The sequence below is a fragment of the Elgaria multicarinata genome, chromosome 16, assembly GCF_023053635.1.
Source record: "Elgaria multicarinata webbii isolate HBS135686 ecotype San Diego chromosome 16, rElgMul1.1.pri, whole genome shotgun sequence".
NCBI lineage: Eukaryota > Metazoa > Chordata > Lepidosauria > Squamata > Anguidae > Elgaria > Elgaria multicarinata.
In genome coordinates this window covers 22120767-22139857 of record NC_086186.1, presented here as the reverse complement: position 1 = coordinate 22139857, position 19091 = coordinate 22120767, and the positions used below count along the sequence as shown (strand labels likewise).

Below are 19091 nucleotides of genomic sequence, written 5' to 3'. Positions count from 1 at the left end.
GACATGTTAGTGGTGCAGTTCCTTTCTTTGAGAGCTCTTCTCTGCTCCTCTCTGTACCCTACGGTTAATAAATAAAGTGCTGGTTTATGGCCAAGCTACACAGATCCCAATATCTTTTTCTTTCCGAAAATGCAGCCGCTAGGGAGGGGAGATCTTGACTGAGCCCCAGGGGCTTTAACTCTCCCCTCCCCACCAATGTCCTGGTGCAAAATTACCCATTTCTCCACAGCAAATAGGAAATGAAAATGGTGTCAGGGACCCAACACAGGCCTTCCATGCCAGGTGTCATTTGTCCCATGAGACCTGCCACAGATCAACGGCTGTAAGGTCGAGTAACAGAGTAATCCTATGGGAAGGGATGCTTGGGATCCTGAGGATACGCCCTCGATACGCCCCCAGAATGTCCCGTCTTCGGCTCACACTGCCAGCAGGACAGGGACAGTGGTGGAGCTTTCTGCCACCCCACTGGGGGGACTTCCGGCAGTGGGCCTTTCGCCGCGGACCTTTGTCGCTTTTCCACCACATCCCATGGCTCTTCAGCCGTAAGATTTCTCCTTTCGTTACTGAATTGCTTTGTTACTGCTGTGTATTTTGATCTGTTCATACTACATGTTCTTTTCTGCAGGAACCGTCTCTTACTAGCACACATACAACACCTATCCCATTAAGGCGCTGGTCTCTGGACATCTCTCTACCCGCTTTTGCAATATTTCTTCTGCCCAAATCAACCTATCTGACCTAAAGTAATAATGACTACTTCTTTTTAAAGCGCACATAGGAAAAAATAATAATGCTTGCTGTCTGTTCCGAAGAGTTTTGCAGATGGTATCTTTAAAGGCAACTAAAACACAGCGAGCACTGTAATGGAAATTAATCTTGTTTTTGGGGGGACCAAAAGAACTTCTGCCATTTAAAAACAAGCAAACAAACAAACTTCCAGGCTTAGAGAAAATGGGCAGACTTTTCCTTAAAATATATAGACAGGCAGTCAAGGCTGAATCCCCAAAGATCTGCACCGTGAAGAGCCCTCCAAAGCTCTGGTAATAAAAAATAATAATGGGGGGGGGGGAGAATCACAGAAACTACGTAGCTAAAAGTGAAGGCTGTGTCCTCCCCCACAACTCCGAATCCAAAGACGCCTCTTCATACATTCTCCATTGTTGACCCTGATTTACAGAAGAGGTCATCTCTGCCATGGTATGATTGGTGCCAGAAACGATGGGAAAGTTCTGTTGAACAACCTTTAAACCTCACAAGACCATCTAACCTAGCAGACCACGAAATTTCATCCAACCATTCATTAGCTGAGTTAATAGCATCCAGCTAAGGTCAAGTTATCTTTTGGCAAAGCCACCGAGTATTGATTAACGAACACTACAGAACTGTTCATGCATTCAAGCATGGAGAAATGAACACAAGGAAGGGGGTGAGAGTGGAATCGTGCCCGCTAGGTCCACCTTGCAATCTCCACAAATTCACCCGAACTTGTAAACAGACTCTGCCCACGGTTTTGAGTAATGCATGAAGCGATGTATGACTAGTGGACACATTCTCATCCACCCCCCAGTCAAAACATTTTCTAAAAAACGTGAATTTAACAAAATAGAACAGAAAATAAACCCTGAAAAAGAAAACAAACAAACATAGGAATGTCATCATTTTTTTTTCATCTGATATACCATTCATAATTTTTTAAAAATAATAATAAAAAAGGGAGAGTTATGCATAGGTTTCTAGAAAAGCAGACCATATGTCCATGTCCTTATCCACTCGCAAGTAGAGTCTATATAACACCGGTTCAAATGTTGATAGCGCTGTTAAGTCTTCAGTCCATTGCATTATGGGAGGTGAGCATTTATCTTTCCAATGTAATAGTATAAATCTTTTAGCTGTCACAAGGACTCTAAAAATCCATTTGCCATGACCATGTGTTAACTTCCAAGAAACCAGTAGGTAGTTTAGGAGGACATGCATATCATTCCATATTAAAGATTATTTCAGTACAAAGTTTATCCTTATTATAACCTCCACCCCAACTACTGGGCATTGACAAAACATATGAATAAAAGAAGCATTCGGTGCATTGCATCTCCAACGATTACGCAAGTTAGGCAAACCCTTATTAAAGAGGCATTGTGGAGTCCAATAAACCCGAAACAAGATTTTTTGCCGAATAAGGCATAATGTTTATCTGTACGCTGCCCTGAGATCCCGGTGATATAGGGCGGGATACAAATGTTTTAATAAATAAATAAATTTCCTTTTTACTTCGATGAATGTATGAACAGTCCTGATGTGAATGGAAAATTTCTGAAGCTCACAGGGCAATTACGGCTTTTCATTCTAAGGAGTACATGATAGAAAAAAAGCATGCTTCAGTCTGCAGCCTTCCTTTCAAAGGCTGTCCAACTCACGTTATCCCTTCACTGGATTCTATTTAATTAAGAAATTCTACTTCATTTCAAAATAAAGTTGAAGAAAATTAAGGTAACAAAAAGAAGAAAAAGCACATATGTAATAATAAATCAAGATAACTAAAGAAACAAAGGAATTCACTAATTATAATTTGAGGCTATAACCAACATGCTTATGGAACATCTACAATGAAATGGCCTAAGTAGGAGCTCAATGCCTAATGAGAGAGTCAAATATAAAAGCTGTACAGCATATAAAAGGGGAGTATATGAGTTGTGTTATTTTGTGTGTGTTAGTCAGGAGAAAAATATATAGGAAACTGTACTTGGTTGAAATTTGATCAAAAGTCTGAAGAGTTTCTACATAGGAAATAAATGGAAACCATGGTGTCATAATATCTTCCTTAAGGTTACAACAGCTGGGATTGTTTAGCTTAGAAAAAAGGAGGCTAAGAGGAGACATGAGAGAGGTGTACAAAATTATACATGATGTAGAGAAAGTGGACAGGGAGACATTTTTCTCCCTCTCTCCAAATACTAGAACGAGGGGGTCATCCCATGAAGCCAATTGGTGAGAGATTCAGAACAGATAAAAGGAAACACTTCTTCACACGGCGGGTAGTTAAGCTATGGAATTCACTACCAAAAGATGTAGCGATGGCCACCAATTTTGGTGGCTTTAAAAGGGGGTTGGATAAATTCAGAAAGAAGGCTATCAATGGCTACTAGTCCTGATAGCTATGTGCTACCTGCAGTATCAGAGGCAGTAAGCCTATATACACCAGTTGCTGGGGAACATGGGTGGGAGGGTGCTGTTGCACCCATGTCCTGCTTGTGATTCCTTTGTCAACAGCTGGTTGGTCGCTGTGTGAATGGAGTGCTGACTAGATGGACACTTGGTCCGATCCAGCATGGCTCTTCTTAAAGTAAGGATTCCTTGCTTGCTGCACCTTCCTATGCCAGCCAGGGCTGATGGGAGTTGCAGTCCAACAACATCTGGAGGGCCACACATTCCCCATCCATGCTCAAAGCTCTTCATCACATCATCCAGCCAATTGAAAACAAACCTTTGATGCTCGAATCTATAGCTGGCTCATCATTACTTTAACAGACACACAGAGAAATTACTCGGTCCATGTGCACTTCCTCATAAGTGTGACTGACAGCTGAACCACCCCATAAACAACTTGCTTTGCCTCCATTTCTTTCTTTCTTCTTTAATTCCTTTCCTCTTCTTTTTAGCAGAAACAGAAATGTTGCCGGCAAAAGCTATTCTAGGTGATGAGAATGATTCCGGGGCCAAGATTAAAAGGCTAGCAAACAATAAAAGGAAATTTCGTACAGATTGAACTTGACAACAGAAGCCATTTTTACCATTCCTGGGAAGCAGATAATCTTTTGGGGGAACTTTGCAATTTTCTCCTTTAGCCAAAGTGCTATTATTGAAACAGTCACTTCAGCCCAATTACTGCCCTATAAATGAATCACGGGAGGAAGCCCAGGGCTCTGCAATGAAGCAACAAGGCCACAAAGGTGCTCGAGGTGGCCTTGAGGTTCCTGCTGAACAAATTGTTCAGATAAAGCTTCTGGTGTTTGACATTTTTAGTTCCATTTCTTTCCTGGGGGGAAAAACTATCAGTGGGACCCATCTTCCTAAATCCGTTCGGAGCTGCCGTGCATCATCTTCCTTTCGAAGGCAGGCTAAACAGTTGGGGCTTTATTGCTGGCGAGTCAACCAAAGAGGAATGATAAAGCAACCAATCTTAATAAAAGGAGCCCATTTTGGGAAGTGGGTGGGTGGTGGTGGAGATGAAGAGTCAAGGGCCAATGCTCCACCAACCAAAAAGGCCTACGGACACGTTCCAATGATGGAGGGGCTTCATTTTCTCAGCCATTTTTTTTTTGTCCAAGTTGGGAAAGGAGGAGGGGGTTAGCAAATACCACCCAGGTGTTCAGATCCAGCTTAAGGGTCGCAACTTGTCGACCCTTTAAGGATGCCTGGAGAGAGGACCCCGAAATCTCATCCTTTCTCTCAAAATTTAAAAACATGGGGTTGTCCCTTGCCTCTAGCATCCGGTCCTTGTGTTGCAACTCCCCCTTCCTTTTGGATCCTGTGCAGTGCGACTTTAAAGTGCAAGAGGTGGGGATATACCACTTTTTTGTTTTGTCTTGCATGCGGAAATTGCACTATTTATCATGGCTGGTGGACCAAACGAAAAAAATAATAGAAAAAAGATGTGAGCTCTCGCTGGGTGCCCAGGGACTGTGAGGCAACCTGCAGGGTTCCAGCCAACAGGACCCAGGGGAGTTCGCCCATCCCTCCTTGCTTCCCTGCATGCCTCTTTCCCCTCTCCAGAACAGCTGTCCAATATTTGTCCTAAAATTGCAGAGATGCAAGGAAGCATACTCTGGCCCCATCCATTGGCCAAGGGACTACGGACTGCTGGATCATGTGGATTTGGTGTGTGTGTGTGTGTGTGTGTGTGTGTGTGTGTGTGTGTGTGTGAGAGAGAGAGAGAGAGAGAGAGAGAGAGAGAGAGAGAGAGAGAGAGAGAGAGAGAACAGGTTATTTTAAGCCGCCTTCCGTTAGATGTAATCAACACTGAGTGTGCAAGAAACTCAGTCTGAGAATATCTCTTTAAACTGAGGACAATGGCCCTGTTCAGAAGACACCTTAAACCATGGCTTACTGTGGTTAAAGCTGTGGTTCAAGGTGTCTTCTGAACACAACCCGGATTTCTGGCTTAACCACCATGTTTAAAGCCGTGGTTTAAGGTGTCTTCTGAGAGCATTTATGCAATTAAGATTTCAACAGGTGCCTACGGAACTCCTGAAGGGGAGATATGGCAACTGTCCTGTAAGTGAGCATTTCTGCATATGTGGAGCAGGCCAAGTTGAGGACTTGGCTTATTCTGTTCTTCACTGCCACCTTTATAAATCACCACGGACCAAATTCATCCTCCCCTTTCTAAACTTCCTTGAAGGCCACACAGAAGAGTTCAAAATCAGATGGTTGCTGGCAGATACGGACAACTTTGTAAGCTACAGGGTGGCCCTATTTGCCCTAGCAGCATTAAAGTTAAGGAGAGCTTTTGTGGCGGGTCTGGATTCTGACCTTGGGTAAGGTAGATAATAACACAAAGAGTATGGCATTGATTCAAGATAACGTGTTTTACTGCTGTTCTATTTCGCTTAATGTGTTAACTTGTTTTACTGTTTCAACGGTTTAAATCAGATTAATGTTTTAATGTTTTATGATGTTGTGATGGCCATTGGCTACAAACAATAAAGAGATGATCTGAAGTGTCTTCCGAATGGCCCCTCTATGAGTGTCCCATGATGCAATTCTCAAGCTTGCTTCCTGGTTCTAATTGCTCTCTCTAATGACGATTATGTTTTTCTGTTGACAGTTGATAAGAAGTCTCCAAAAGGTCTTGTTTTGTTTATATCTCCACCACTCCTAGTTTATTAACGTTTCAATATTTGTTATAAGAATAAAGTAATTCACAATTTTATTGTTCTCTGCCACTAAAGAATTGTCTCTAATATTGTTCTTTAAGAACACACGAATTTAGACTTCCGCCAATACCTTCAAGATCATTCAATCTAAAGGCAGGATAGAAATCTTTTAATAAATAATCTTTGACTCTCAGACTTCCCCTTCACCACCCTTCACAACATGCAGTCTGTTCTGGGATGTTGTTTTATATACTGTAAAACCACACGGTATTTTTTTTTTAATAGTTTGCCATTTAATTAATTAGCGAGGGATATAATCTAGGAAAGTTTCTAATATCATTTTCAACTGATCCTCAGTCAGTTCTCTTAAGCAAACACAGTTTCAGGACAGAGCAGTTAAGGGAGGGATATCCAAGCTTAGATTAAAAGGTCTACATCTTAGATATGCCCTCATTAGAAGTTTACAGATTCAGCCCAGTTGACTGCTCTAGCAGTAAGTAAACACAGCTTGTTTGGAATCAAAACCTGTATAGTACACGATGCACAGTCCGCCTTGGGCAGGTCTGAGGCTGAACAGAAAAAAAGGTGTGTTTTATAAGGTTCAACATAAACATATTTATTTGCTCTTCTCCCTCCGAAAGATGCTTTGCACCTCTCCTTTCCAAATATATCTGTTGCAAGATATTTGAGTTTAAGATGCAGGGAGCAGATGAATTTAAGATGCTTAGGGAAGAAGTCACTAATAGGGCAGAGAGAGTGGATGGGGTGGGGTGCAAGAGATAGAATCCCCCACCCCCATGTCCCAGCCCCACTTGAACCAAGACTAGCCACTGGTGGATGGCTACAGGTAAGCACGTCTCATAATGAATTAAGGTATCATTTGTACAGAGCATTCTAGACCATACAAAGCACTTCACGGACATTATTATCTTATTTATTTTTGCATTTCTATCCCGCCTGTTTTCCTTCAAGGAACCCAAGGCAGTGTACATAATCCTCCTCCTCTCCACTTTATCCTCACAACAACAACCTTGTGAGGTAGGCTGGGCTGAGAGTCTGTGACTGGCCCAAAGTCACTCAGTGGTTCTACATGGCCGAGTGGGGACTAGAACCCGGATCTCCTGACTCCCAGTCCGACACTCTAGCCACTACACCACACTTACCTTGCTGTAACCCTCACAACAACCCTGTAAGCCATCTATCATCCCCATATTGCCGATGGAGGATTGAAGCCATAAGATTTTGGCTTGTTAAAAGCCAACTAGTGAGATTTATGCTACTGCTTTATAACAGCATTGAAGTTCACTGACAACTGTTGGGGACCATGACGCATGACATTTTCAAACCGCGTTCATAGTGTTATATCCTGCTTTGTGTAGATTTGGCCCAGGATAGAGGCAAGACGTCATCCGGGGACTCCCTGACTTGTAGCTCAGAGCTAGATGTGATGTTAAATGAGTGACTGTTTTGCACACGTCTAATTTCTTCCTGGGCCCGATCAGTACTGTGGTATGGGTGGAAGGGGGGGGATACCCTTTCCCTCCTCAGTGGTCCCAATGAAGCCCACTCCACCCTCGTGGTGAAACTGTTATTAACCCTGGGAGGAAAACTTCTATTTGTGTCAATGGAAGCTTCCCTCCTGGAGCTAATCACAGCTTTTTAAAAAGAAATAAATACATTATTATTGAATCTTACACTAATAACAAAAGGATGTAACATTCAATCACATCAAACATAAGATGATAACCAAACATGGGATACACACAATACACACCATCAACATCAATCCAAATTAACTGGGGGGCACAATAGACTGAATGCAATTGTATATATACAAAGTTGGAGGAAAATATTCCAAAGCATTTCCCCCTCAAACTCTTATCCCAACAGGTCTCTCTCCAGCAAGTTCCATGATTTGATGGAAGTGCAGTAAAGACTTTATTGCTATTAACACAGTTAATAAATATCTCCCAGATTCCATAAAAATGATCAATATACGGCTCAGATCCATACTGCTTGACCTGGAGCTTTTTTTTTAAAAAAAATTAGTTTTGGTTACTTAAGTCAAATAGTAAGTTGTACATTTACATTCAATTCCAGTTTAAATTCTCGCCTGGATTTGTTCTGTTATCTTCTCCAAGTGAGTGCGATTTTCATCAGGACTGTGGCAGGGGAAAAACTAACCCCTCTCATTACATACTGTGATCCCCAAATCCTGACCTTCCCTCTCTCAGCTGTTTAGAAGAAGAAAAAACTAGATATATAAATGCATGCATTTATGATCACATCCACTTTGGCCTTTAGCCACTATACTATGCCAGCTCTACTGAGTCTACTCTGAGTGTACCGAATGGACCAAGTACAAACACTCCTGAAACCATAGAAATACCGGTACAAGAGACTATGCAGGTATAAGGTGGCCATACGAAAAGGAGGACGGGGCTCCTGAATCTTTAACAGTTGCATAGAAAAGGGAATTTCAGCAGGTGTCATTCATATACATGCAGCACCTGGTGAAATCCCCTCTTCATCACAACAGTTAAAGCTGCAGGAGCTATACTAGAGTGACCAGATTTAAAAGAGGGCAGGGCACCTGCAGCTTTAACTGGTGTGACGAAGAGGAAATTTCACCAGCTTCTCCATATATACAAATGTTAAAGATACAGGAGCCCTGTCCTCCTTTTCCATATGGTCACCCTATGCAGGTATGCAAAGTTCCATGTGGTGGAGGGAAGAGAAGAAAAGAAACCCATCGTTCAGGTTAAATGCAATTTCTGTGTTTGGGGACAGCATACTTTTGCATCACCAATGATGGGGACAAAGCAGCCGGAAAGAGCTGTTGCTTTCACACCCTGCTTGTGAATTTCTTAAGGGGCACCTGTGGCGTTACACCCCACAAGTCAATTTCCAAAAGGTATGCCTGCAGTTTGTAAGTCTGTGGTTTTTAGAATGTTGGCCTAAGTGGGCAGAGTTAGAATGTCTTGGGAGGGGGGAGGAGTGATATATAAGGGAAGGACTGAGGGGATTGTGAGTTCTTGTTCTTTTCAGGAAAGCTTTTCAGGGAGACTTGTTAGGTACTCTTAGAGTCTGTAGTGCTCTCTGTATTTATGGTACTTAAGTTCTGGGAAATTTGAGAGTCAGTGTAGTGAGTGGTGTCTTTAGAGTGTGGTGTGCCCGTAGTGGAAGTATATTAATCAATACTGAGAATAAAGAAAGTTCAAGAGTGATTGTGTGAGAAAAATGAAAGCGCGAATGTGAGAGTGACAGGATTGTATGGAAGGTTTCAAAAAGGTTTTTAAATGTTGTTATTTGAAACAAAGCTTATGAACTTTTAAAAATAAATTTTGATTGTTTTGTTTTTAAAACTACCACAAAAATCCCACGTGTCTGTTTGGCATTTATCATCTTAAGTTTACACATTCAGCACCCACTCTGACAATCATTCACCTAAGCAGATATAACTCACAGCACATTATTATATATATTAAAATCCATTCTCCATTTTAAACCCCTTTTTCCACATAGTTTGGAGGAAGGCGGGTTTTATCCCTTGCCTCCGGCGTATCAAGCGGTGGTGCTTGGCTTGAGCAGGGAGTAGCCGCGGCCGGGTCTGGTGTTCAGAGCCTGTATCGCCCCATAAGAAGTGGTGGTAGTGGTAAGGTCTGTTGTTCAGAGCCTGTGTCGTGGCAGCACCCGGCAGGAAGGTCATCTGTACACACCAACATTTTGGCCCCTTTTCCTTATTAATCTGAAAGCCCCCATGCTCGTTACTGCAGGACAGCTACAACAATATTCTGAAAATCTTTCGTTTCTCCATCAGCAATTTACCTGAATCCATCTTTGCAGACAGTACACTTGTCCATCTCCTCAATGCATTTCTTACAGTGTTGATGACATTTCTGACAACGCCGTTGACCTTTCAGGGCCAGGGGAAGGCAGACAGAGTGGGGGGGGGGGAACCCAGAAAATTGAAAGTACTATCACAGATTATTGCAGTCAGAAACCTGATATAACAACAACAACAACATGACAATGAAGAACAAGCTTGCTTAAAAACCTAACAAACTTTAAACTGGTTTCATGCCGTCAGGAGCCTTATTCAATCTGGAAGGTTAAATCGACATCTTGGTGAAAATCAATCGGGTTACATCATTCTGAAGTTCTTCACTTCAGCCTGAAATGGGTTATCATTTCTTCAAAACTAGACTCTCGTTTGTTATTGTACTGCAGCACAGAATAGGGATGCAACGCTGAATCAAGTATAACTGATAGATCAATGGACCACAGCGATCTTTGACTAATCACTAGGCTCCCACACTTTAATGGGCAAGGACAAATGTTAACTGATGGAGCTACAAATTAATAGTAACGTTTATTTTTTGAGGCATTTTGCTTCTGTTGTGTTACTGTAAGACAGAATGAAAAAGAACGGTATTTACAAAGCCCTAAACAACTTGGGACCAGGATACCTAGCAGACCGCCTTCCCTTATATACACCCAGGCAACATCTACAGACCACAGAGGACACCCTGTTTGTCATCCCAACATAAAGAGAATGGCCTTAGCTAGACCTAAGGTTTATCCTGGAATCGTCCCGGGGTCATCCCTGTTCATGTGAATGACACACAGGGGATCCAGGGAGCAGGCAGGGATGACTCCGGGACGATCCCAGGATAAACCTTAAGTCTAGCTAAGGCCAATGTCACCATGAAGAACCTCAGCGGCAGGGCCTTCTCTGTAGCGGCACCCACCCTCTGGAAAACCCTCCTTCGTGCGGTTCGGGAGGTGGAAAATGTAATATCTTTTAATCGCCTCCTAAACACATATCTTTTTAGACAAGCTTTCCCTGGACTGTAATTTATTCTGGTTTTATGTGATTTTTAAAGTTTTAATCTGGGTTTTATGGTTTTGGTTGTAAACTGCCCAGAGAGCTTCAGTTGTTGGGCAGTATAAATATGTAATAAATAAATAAATAAATAAATACTTTGTAAACTCTCTTATGCTTCCTTCGACATTTTTACAAGTGCCCACATGGAGGCTCTGGCAATATGCAAAAACTGAAATTAACAGGCAGGTGATGAAATTGGCTAAATATAGAACAAGCACCCTAAAATTGGTCTAGGACCATAAGTGATAAGCATTTCCCTTCCTTACCGTCGTCAGAGTAAAACCCAGCTGGACAGAGCATCACGCATGCATTCGTTTCTTGGTGGTGGTAGAAACCGCGCCTGCAGGCCGTGCACGAGTTCTGGCTCCTGCCCAGGCATGCTTCACAGCCCCTGTAGCATCGGCGGCACTTCCGTTGCGAACTGTCTCCAAAGTACCCGGGGGGACAGGAATTGACACACTTCCTGGAAAAGAGCCCACAGCATTTCCAACTGAGCTTGGTTTTTAAAATGGAAGGAATAAAAAGCCTGTGAAACACCCAGAGCGCTTTGGCTAATGGGCGGTATAAAAATGCAATAAATAAATAAATAAAATACGTTCTTCACTCGGTGCCGAAATGACCACACTGAAGGGACTGTGAGGATGATCTTAGGGTGTCCAGGGAGGTATATATGGAAGGAATCTATCATTTACGCACGGTTTTGCCAACACTTGGTTCGGGTACGGCCCTTGTGGCTTTACGGTGGGCATTGCCCACTCAGGGCTGTGGAACTCTCAGATTTAAAAACAAGAACAACCAAACGATCCTACATCAAATTAAAATAAATCTTAACAGGCTGATCTGCGCTGCATCAGTTCTACGACGCATGCGCAGCTTTGCAGCCACCGCGGGGCTTTCTTGCGAAGCTGTGGATCGAAAAAGTCAGGGACTTTTTCAATCGGAGTGACATCAGTACGGCCCGTCTGACGTTGCTTTGGGGCCAATCTGGGGCGATGTCAACCTGGAAGGGGCAAACCCAGTGCCATGAAGACTAGGGATGTGCTCCGCTTCTCCTCGAACCGGAGAAGCAGGAGCGGAGCGGGGGACTTCGCCTACCCTTAAGGCGGAGGCGAAGAGGATTGGGGGGCCGGCGGATCGAGGCGAAGAGGATCGCCTCAATCCGGAGCTTCGCCTGAAGGTAAGTGGGGGGGAGGGGGGACTAATCTGGCACTGCTGGCGCCGCCATCCATGCGGCGGCGGCGGCGGCAGCACCAGGTAAGGGAGCAGGGAGGAGGGACGCTTACCTTCCTCCGTCGCCGGCTTCAATTGAGGTCCCGGTTGAAGCTGGAAGTGAAGGCCGAGGCCTCTTCCAGCTTCAACCCGGGCCTCAATTGAATCCCGCGATGGAGGAAGGTAAGGGGGTGGGGTGGGTGGGTGGTTTCTCTGGCGCCGCCGCCGCCGCCGCCGCTATAGTGATGGTGGTGAAGCCGGATCTCGCTCCGCAGAGCAGAGCAGGAGACGGGCAGAGCGGCGCGAAGAGGATCGGGCCCGATCCGGATTTTCCAGATCGGGCCACGAAGCGGATTGGGGGGTCCGTGCACACCCCTAGTGAAGACAGCCCCGTAATGTGTAGGTTTAACTCTGTCCCCCCAAACATGAAACCTATTTCATGTTTGGGTGGCTACCAGGAGGAGGGCCTTCTCTGCTGTGGCACCTCGGCTGTGAAATGAGCTCCCTAAGGAGGTTCGCTTGGCACCTACATTATATGCTTTTAGACGCCAGGTGAAGACCTTTTTATTCTCCCAGCATTTTAACAGTCTATAAATAAATGTTAACTTGGTGTTTTAAATTTGTAATTTTGCATTGCTGCTGTTTTTATCTGGTTGAGCTTTTATATTGTATTTTACAGTATGGTTTTATACTGTTGTTTTATACTTTGAATATTTTTAATTTTTGTGAACTGCCCAGAGAGCTCCGGCTATTGGGCAGTATAGAAATGTAATAAATAAATAAATAAATAAATAAAATATTTTACCCTTTCTGTACCCCCTCCCATTCCCCCACCCCCCAATGCTGCCATTGATTACCTGCCAGTTCTAAGGCTTCCGAGGCTGAAATGGAAACAGTTCAGGCATTGATCGGCATTGGGACCGTCACATCCTTGGTCGCCACATTCCGTATGACACGGACCTTAGAGAGACAGACAGTTCTGCTGAAAGAAGAGATATAAAACTCTTCCTAGTTCAACCCACAAAATGGTATCCGGGGCTCACATTCTATCAGCGCTCCATATACCGGGATGAAAATAAAACCAGGAATACTTTGCTCTGACCCTTTCCTCTCCAATCCAATCATGATGAGGGACAAAACCCTGCAGTGCTGCTTTGGTCAGTATACACTTGGCAGTAGGGGGGAATCCACACGTCGTACTCAGGGTGCTTCCATCCGCCCCCAGTGCACCCCGAAAACGATCGTGTAGCTTGCCTGTAAAAGAGACGAGGAAGAGGCGTCCTTGGTGGACACCGGCTGGTCGGCAAGGAGAGCTCGGAGAAAGAAGGCGGGGTGGAGAGCAGGAGAAGCTCTCCACCTCACCGTCTTCTGCCGAGCTCTCCGAGCCAGCAGGTGAGGAGGGAGGTGGGTGGCGGTGCCGCCAGCAAGGACGCCTCTTCCTCGTCTCTTTTACAGGCAAGCTACACGATCGTTTTCGGGGTGCACTGGGGCCGCATGGAAGCGGCCTCAGTACGACGTGTGGATTCCCCCTAGGAGGTCAAAACCAGACAGGTTCTTCAAACTCGTCCACAACCTAATTCTTCCGGAGATTGTAAGCCTGTGTCTTGGATGTACCACTTCAGCTAGGGATCCTTATGACTAGATGTTCCTCCATTCAAAAAGCATGCTCCAGACAGTATCCGAGGCAGCAATCCTGTGTGCACCAGCTGCTGGGGAACATGGGTGGGAGTGTGTGTGGCGATACCCCACAACTGAGTATCTTGTATGTATCTAGTTTAGTATGTCTGGTGAGTATGGAATGTTAGAACTTGGTGGGTGTGGTTTGTGATGTAATAGGTAGGGTGGGCGGGAAGGAGTATATAAAGAGTGACTGAAGGGGGTAGCAGTTAGTTAGGTGTTGTTAGTTAGGTGTGTAAGGGAAAAGGCAAGGGTTAATTGGAACTTGGGGCTGGAATGTATTTTAATTGTATTTTATGGTTTCGTAGGAAGAGATAAGGATGCCAGGCCAGCTGCATGGGGGAGAAGACCGGAGCCAGAACGGCCAGAACTGTCTTGTCCTTGAGTGATTAAGCAGACTGGGCGAGAGGTGTGAAGACACGCCACGCATCAAAGCTGGAGGGAGGGGGGAAAGGAGTGAAAAGAATTGTATAAAGTTCCCCTGTGAAGGGAACAGGGGGTGATTGTCGGCTGAGATCGGTCTGGGGTGACGTAAGAAACTGTTAGTTTTAGCTTTAGCTTGCCTGCACTGGGTTCATATATATGCATGCTTTTATGGTTATTTTATTCTGCTAATCCCATGTATTCCTACCCTTTTCCTAAAAAAAAGGCCTTAAACCTCACACTGTGAGCTGAGAGTGTCTGTGCCTGGGGATCCATGCTAAATCCAGTCAAGAAGCCAGCTGGGTGTTGGGCGCTCTTCCTTTACAAGGTGGTTGATGGGAGTGGGGATTGGAATTGTTTGTGGAGTGAGAGGAGATTAATTGCTAGGGATTTAGGATTGGTGTGGAGAGAGAGAGAGAGAGAGAGAGAGAGAAGTGGTTGGTGAGTGGAGAGTTTGGATTAGGCAGGATTGGAAGCATTATATTTTCATTTAAAGCTTTTAACATTGCAATAAGCATCATTTTGTTAGCTACCAATTACCACGTGTCAGCTTGGCATTATTTACCTGCCTCACAGTTATCAAACACCCACACCAGAATATACCCACAGCACACTGAAAAACAGATCCTATATTTAACCTGTTTCCCTCATAGCTAGGGGAAAGGGTTTATTTATCCCTCCCTCAGGTTTTCAGGTGGTGGTAGCTTGGCCTGTGAAGGGTTTATGCAGCGGGCCTAGTATAAGGTGGAACGTCGCAGCTGTATGCTGTTGTACTGTGTTCTGCTTTGTTGGTCGCCAGTTGGTTGGCCACTGTGTGAACGGAGTGCCGGACTAGATGGACCCTTGGTCTGATCCAGCGTGGCACTTCTGATGTTCTTACACAGAAAACTAGCCTGTCAGGGAGAGGGCTAGGCTAGGACTCTCTCCTTGATATATGTTCCAGGAAATATTTCATGGAGGAGCATTTGGACATGGGAACCCCCACTTGCAGTCTGAAGTGGCACACCCGAGACTCAGGTTTACAATTTCAGGAAGACACCTTTTGTACATCTACTAACCAGAACAAAAGAGCACCTATTTTCAGGTCCTCAAATATTGTTTGGGATCTAGCTTTCACTGGCGTCGATACACACACACCGTCAACTATAGGAGCATCCTAGTTTGGTTTTGATAGCTGCGTGGACTGTCTCTACGCACTAAGGTTCTAAACATCACTGGCCTAACCCTTATTTTGTTAAGACATTTGTATCCCACCCTATTTCACAAGGATCTCAGGGCGGCGTACAGATAAAATCATACAACCAATATAAAACAATAAATATACACAGCTCAAAACGAATTAAACCATTAATAAGCTAAATCCAGTACAAAATTTAAAAGCAGTAAAAGCCATTGAAACAATTAAAACTATGTACAGGCTTGGTGAATATTAGCCATCAAAGGCTTTGTTAAAAAGCCGTGTCCTTGGCGCCGAAATGAAACCAATGCCGGTGCCAGTCGGGCCTCCAAGGGGAGGGCATTCCACAGCCTTGAACCTTTCTTGCAAGTCCACTCCAGGTCTCCTATTGTTTCTAAGATATTGGCTGCATGCCTCCAAAATAATTCGTTGGCAAACAGGAGGACCAGAAACATGCTTAAGGAAAGCCAAGATTCTCATGCCAAATTGCGTGCCAGATCCCAGATTTACAGCACTGATCAGGCAAACTTGTGGGTCAGGCAAATCAGAGAGCTCCGATGTTTGGATAGTTTTCAGAGCTAAGCCAAAGCTATGCAGTTATGTATGACTCTACGCAACAGTAAATTACCAAGTGAATAATTTAATAGCGTTGGTGGAGAGAGTTTGGGAGGGGCAGCAAAGCTGTATCTGCGACAGTTTTTCACAAAAGTAGGCTCGGGACCCATCCAGGAAAACGCATTCACCTACTCTTGAATTCTCAACATTGTCAGCTCACAGGAAGAGGCTGTATAAACGAAGAGTCATGCTTGTTGAAAACAGAGCCTAACATTTATCTCACAGCCATAATATTAGTACACAGGATATCAGCAAAGCCAACAGAGGCTCCCGTGTCTTGCTCATCTCTTTACGGGGGTTAGCGCTGCACGGCATGAAATAAAGTACACAAGCCAATAAAAGGGCTATGCAGTTTGTCCGTTTCATCGTTCCAAAGAGGTGGCTTTTACAAGGCGTTAGTGCAGGGGTGGCCCTCCAGGTGTTCTGGCCTACAATTCCCATCAGCTCTAGCCAGCTTAGCCAATGGTGAGAAATTATGGGAGTTGTAGGTCAAAGCATCTGGTGGACCATAAGAGACAAGGCATTCCCCAAGTATGATACCTAAGGCATTGTTTCTTTCTAGAACAGGGGCATCATCAGACAAGCGTTTTATGGCACTCTTGCGACTGGCCACTCACGAATCTTCGTGGGACATTTTGATGCTGCTGTAATCCTCCCGTGCACCTCCTGCTTCTTCTGTCATTTTCCCCTCTTCAAAATACCACTTGGAAAATCCAATTCTTCTGGCTGTAATGCTTAATAGGTGCCATTTCCTGCCATGCGCAGGAGAGGTTGCGCCATAAAAATGCCCACTGAATGGACCACATGGTCGTTGCTTGCTTCCTCTTCTTCCCCATGTGAAGAAAGAGGAAGCTGCTCGTCTCTATTGTGGGACAGAAGCAGGAGGCAAAGCGATGGTAGGGAAATGCGATTCCCACCCCCCACCTGTCTGATGATCCTCAAAAACTGGAGACAAACTTCAGTCTTACACTCAAAAGATGTATCTCTGTAAATATATCTACAGCTAGGACAGACACACAAAATTAGACCCCAGAGGAAACAGAAAGTATCCTCTCTGGAACAACAGAGTAGCACAGAGACATAGGGATGGGATGGTGTTTTTTGGGCAAGGGTGATGCATCTGGGATTCCTCCACATCTGTCGATCTGTAGTGCAAGGCTGCATTAGACAACTCCTGTGAATCCTTACCCTCCTCCTCTCCTTGGGATGATGCCCCTATCCCTATAGAAAGCCAGTGTGGTGTAGCGGCTAAGGTGTCAGACTGGGAGTCTGGAGATCCGGGTTCTAGTTCCCACTCAGCCATGGAAACCCACTGGGTGACTTTGGGCCAGTCACAGACTCTCAGCCCAACCTACCTCACAGGGTTGTTGTTGTGAGGATAAAATGGAGAGGAGGATTATGTACGTCGCCTTGGGTTCCTTGGAGGAAAAAAGGCGGAATAATAATAATAATAATAATAATAATAATAATAATAATGGCAGAAAGGCAGGAGGATCAACCCTTCATCAGCTGCTCTGAAATCCAAATGCCTTTGGCTAGTCTTCTGAAGGTCAGGAGGGAGGTGCCCAGGCCAGCTTCCCTGAGTAGGCAGCTCCAAAGATCAGGTATGACTACAGAAAAGATCCTTGCTCTAAGAGCAGTTATCTGGGCTTTGGCCAATTATTCAGGGCACAGGGTTGGTGCTGTGCTTTCTGGGTAATGGTGATACTTCCAAGGAGAACAGGGGAAAACCCACTGTATCCTTTCTTTACCCCTATTTATTTATATTTATTTATTGCATTTATATACCGCCCCATAGCCGAAGCTCTCTGGACAGCTTACAAAAGTTAAAAACAGTAAAGATTAAAACAAATATGCAAAGTTTAAAAACATAAAAAGCATAAAAACTCAGTATCCTTATAAAAACAGCTATTCTGGGGTCCGTTAAAAAACACCACCACCTTTTCTTCAAGGTGATGGGCTCCGCCATTATGCTAGCAGGGAAAGGGGGTGATCAGCCCGTGGTGTCTCTCCTCTCTGAAAGGCTTGTGGGAACTCATTCTTGTGGCACGTTACTGCAAACCGGCACACAATGAGGAAACCACCGGCATGTAATAAGAATGCTCTATGACATGATGGTATTATATCTCCATCATTCGTAGGGCTGTGCGCACGCGTGTGCATGCATACCCAACTCTGGAAGAAATAAAAGCGAGGAATTTATGGCAAACGAACCTAAAAATTGTGCAATCAAAAACCCTCGTTAATTCTGTGCTCTGTAGGGGTTATTCAAATTCAGCATATTTGCATTATTGTTCTATTTTTGCATCATTTATTCTGCCATTTGTACCATTTTGCATAATGTATTTTTTAAAAAAATCAAAATCAAAATCTGCTACTTATTTATTTTCGTTTTTATACCGCCCTATAGCTGAAGCTAGTCACAAGGAGAGGAAAGGAGTGGTACGCAGTTCTGTACTCCCACCCCCTGGCTAGTAAAAAAATCTCTTTCAGATTCTTCTGTAATTCAACAGGCATTTTCCACACCCTTTCAAGCATATCTGCACAGCCCCATAAGGACTGGGAATTTCCCTTTCTGTTGCCATTCTTGTTTATTAGGAATCTGAACAGGAATCCAAACAGATTCTTATTTTTATCTAAATTCCTGTTATTGGTCCTAAGAGAGAATGCGTAAAATCCTTTACTGGTTTTTAATAGGGACAATTTCTTGGAAGTCAAAAGAGCAACATCTCCAGTGCTAACACTTGGGGGGGTCTTGGCAGGAGAGAGCTAACAACTCTTAGCAGTAATGGAATGTAAACTGGTCTTTTCTATTTTTTTCCAAGGGGAAAAAAAAAAAGAAGAAACAGCTGTGCTTGTTCATGCAAGGAAGCAAAGTTTGGAGAGAAATGGGGTGGGTGGGGGGTTGTTTCCAGAAGAAGCTTTTTGCTTGTTTTTCCTCCTAAACCTTCTCCTCACCTCTCATTCTCTCTTACTGTCAACGATGTCACGCTTACTCCGGTCACGGAAGCTCGTAGTCTTGGCTTTATATTTGACTCCTCGCTCTCCTTTACTCCTCACATCGAGGCAGTAGCTAAATCCTGTCGTTTCTTCCTGTATAATATTGCCAGGATTCGACCATTTTTGTCTGTCTCTTCTGCCAAGACTCTCGTTCACGCACTGGTTATCTCTCGGTTGGACTACTGCAACCTTCTTCTCTCTGGCCTTCCTTCATCTCACATCAGTCCGC

General features: G+C 44.3%; 1 protein-coding gene across 1 annotated transcript in view; it reads right to left on the bottom strand.

Moving 5' to 3' along the window:
• PCSK6 (proprotein convertase subtilisin/kexin type 6) overlaps positions 1-19091 on the bottom strand; it is a 112392-nt gene that overhangs the window by 11088 nt on the left and 82213 nt on the right. The window contains exons 15-17 of the mRNA XM_063142175.1: positions 12828-12930; positions 11028-11224; positions 9702-9789 (exon numbers count right to left, since the gene is read on the bottom strand). Coding sequence (XP_062998245.1) covers positions 9702-9789; positions 11028-11224; positions 12828-12930 — 388 coding nt within the window. The remainder of the gene's footprint in view (positions 1-9701; positions 9790-11027; positions 11225-12827; positions 12931-19091) is intronic.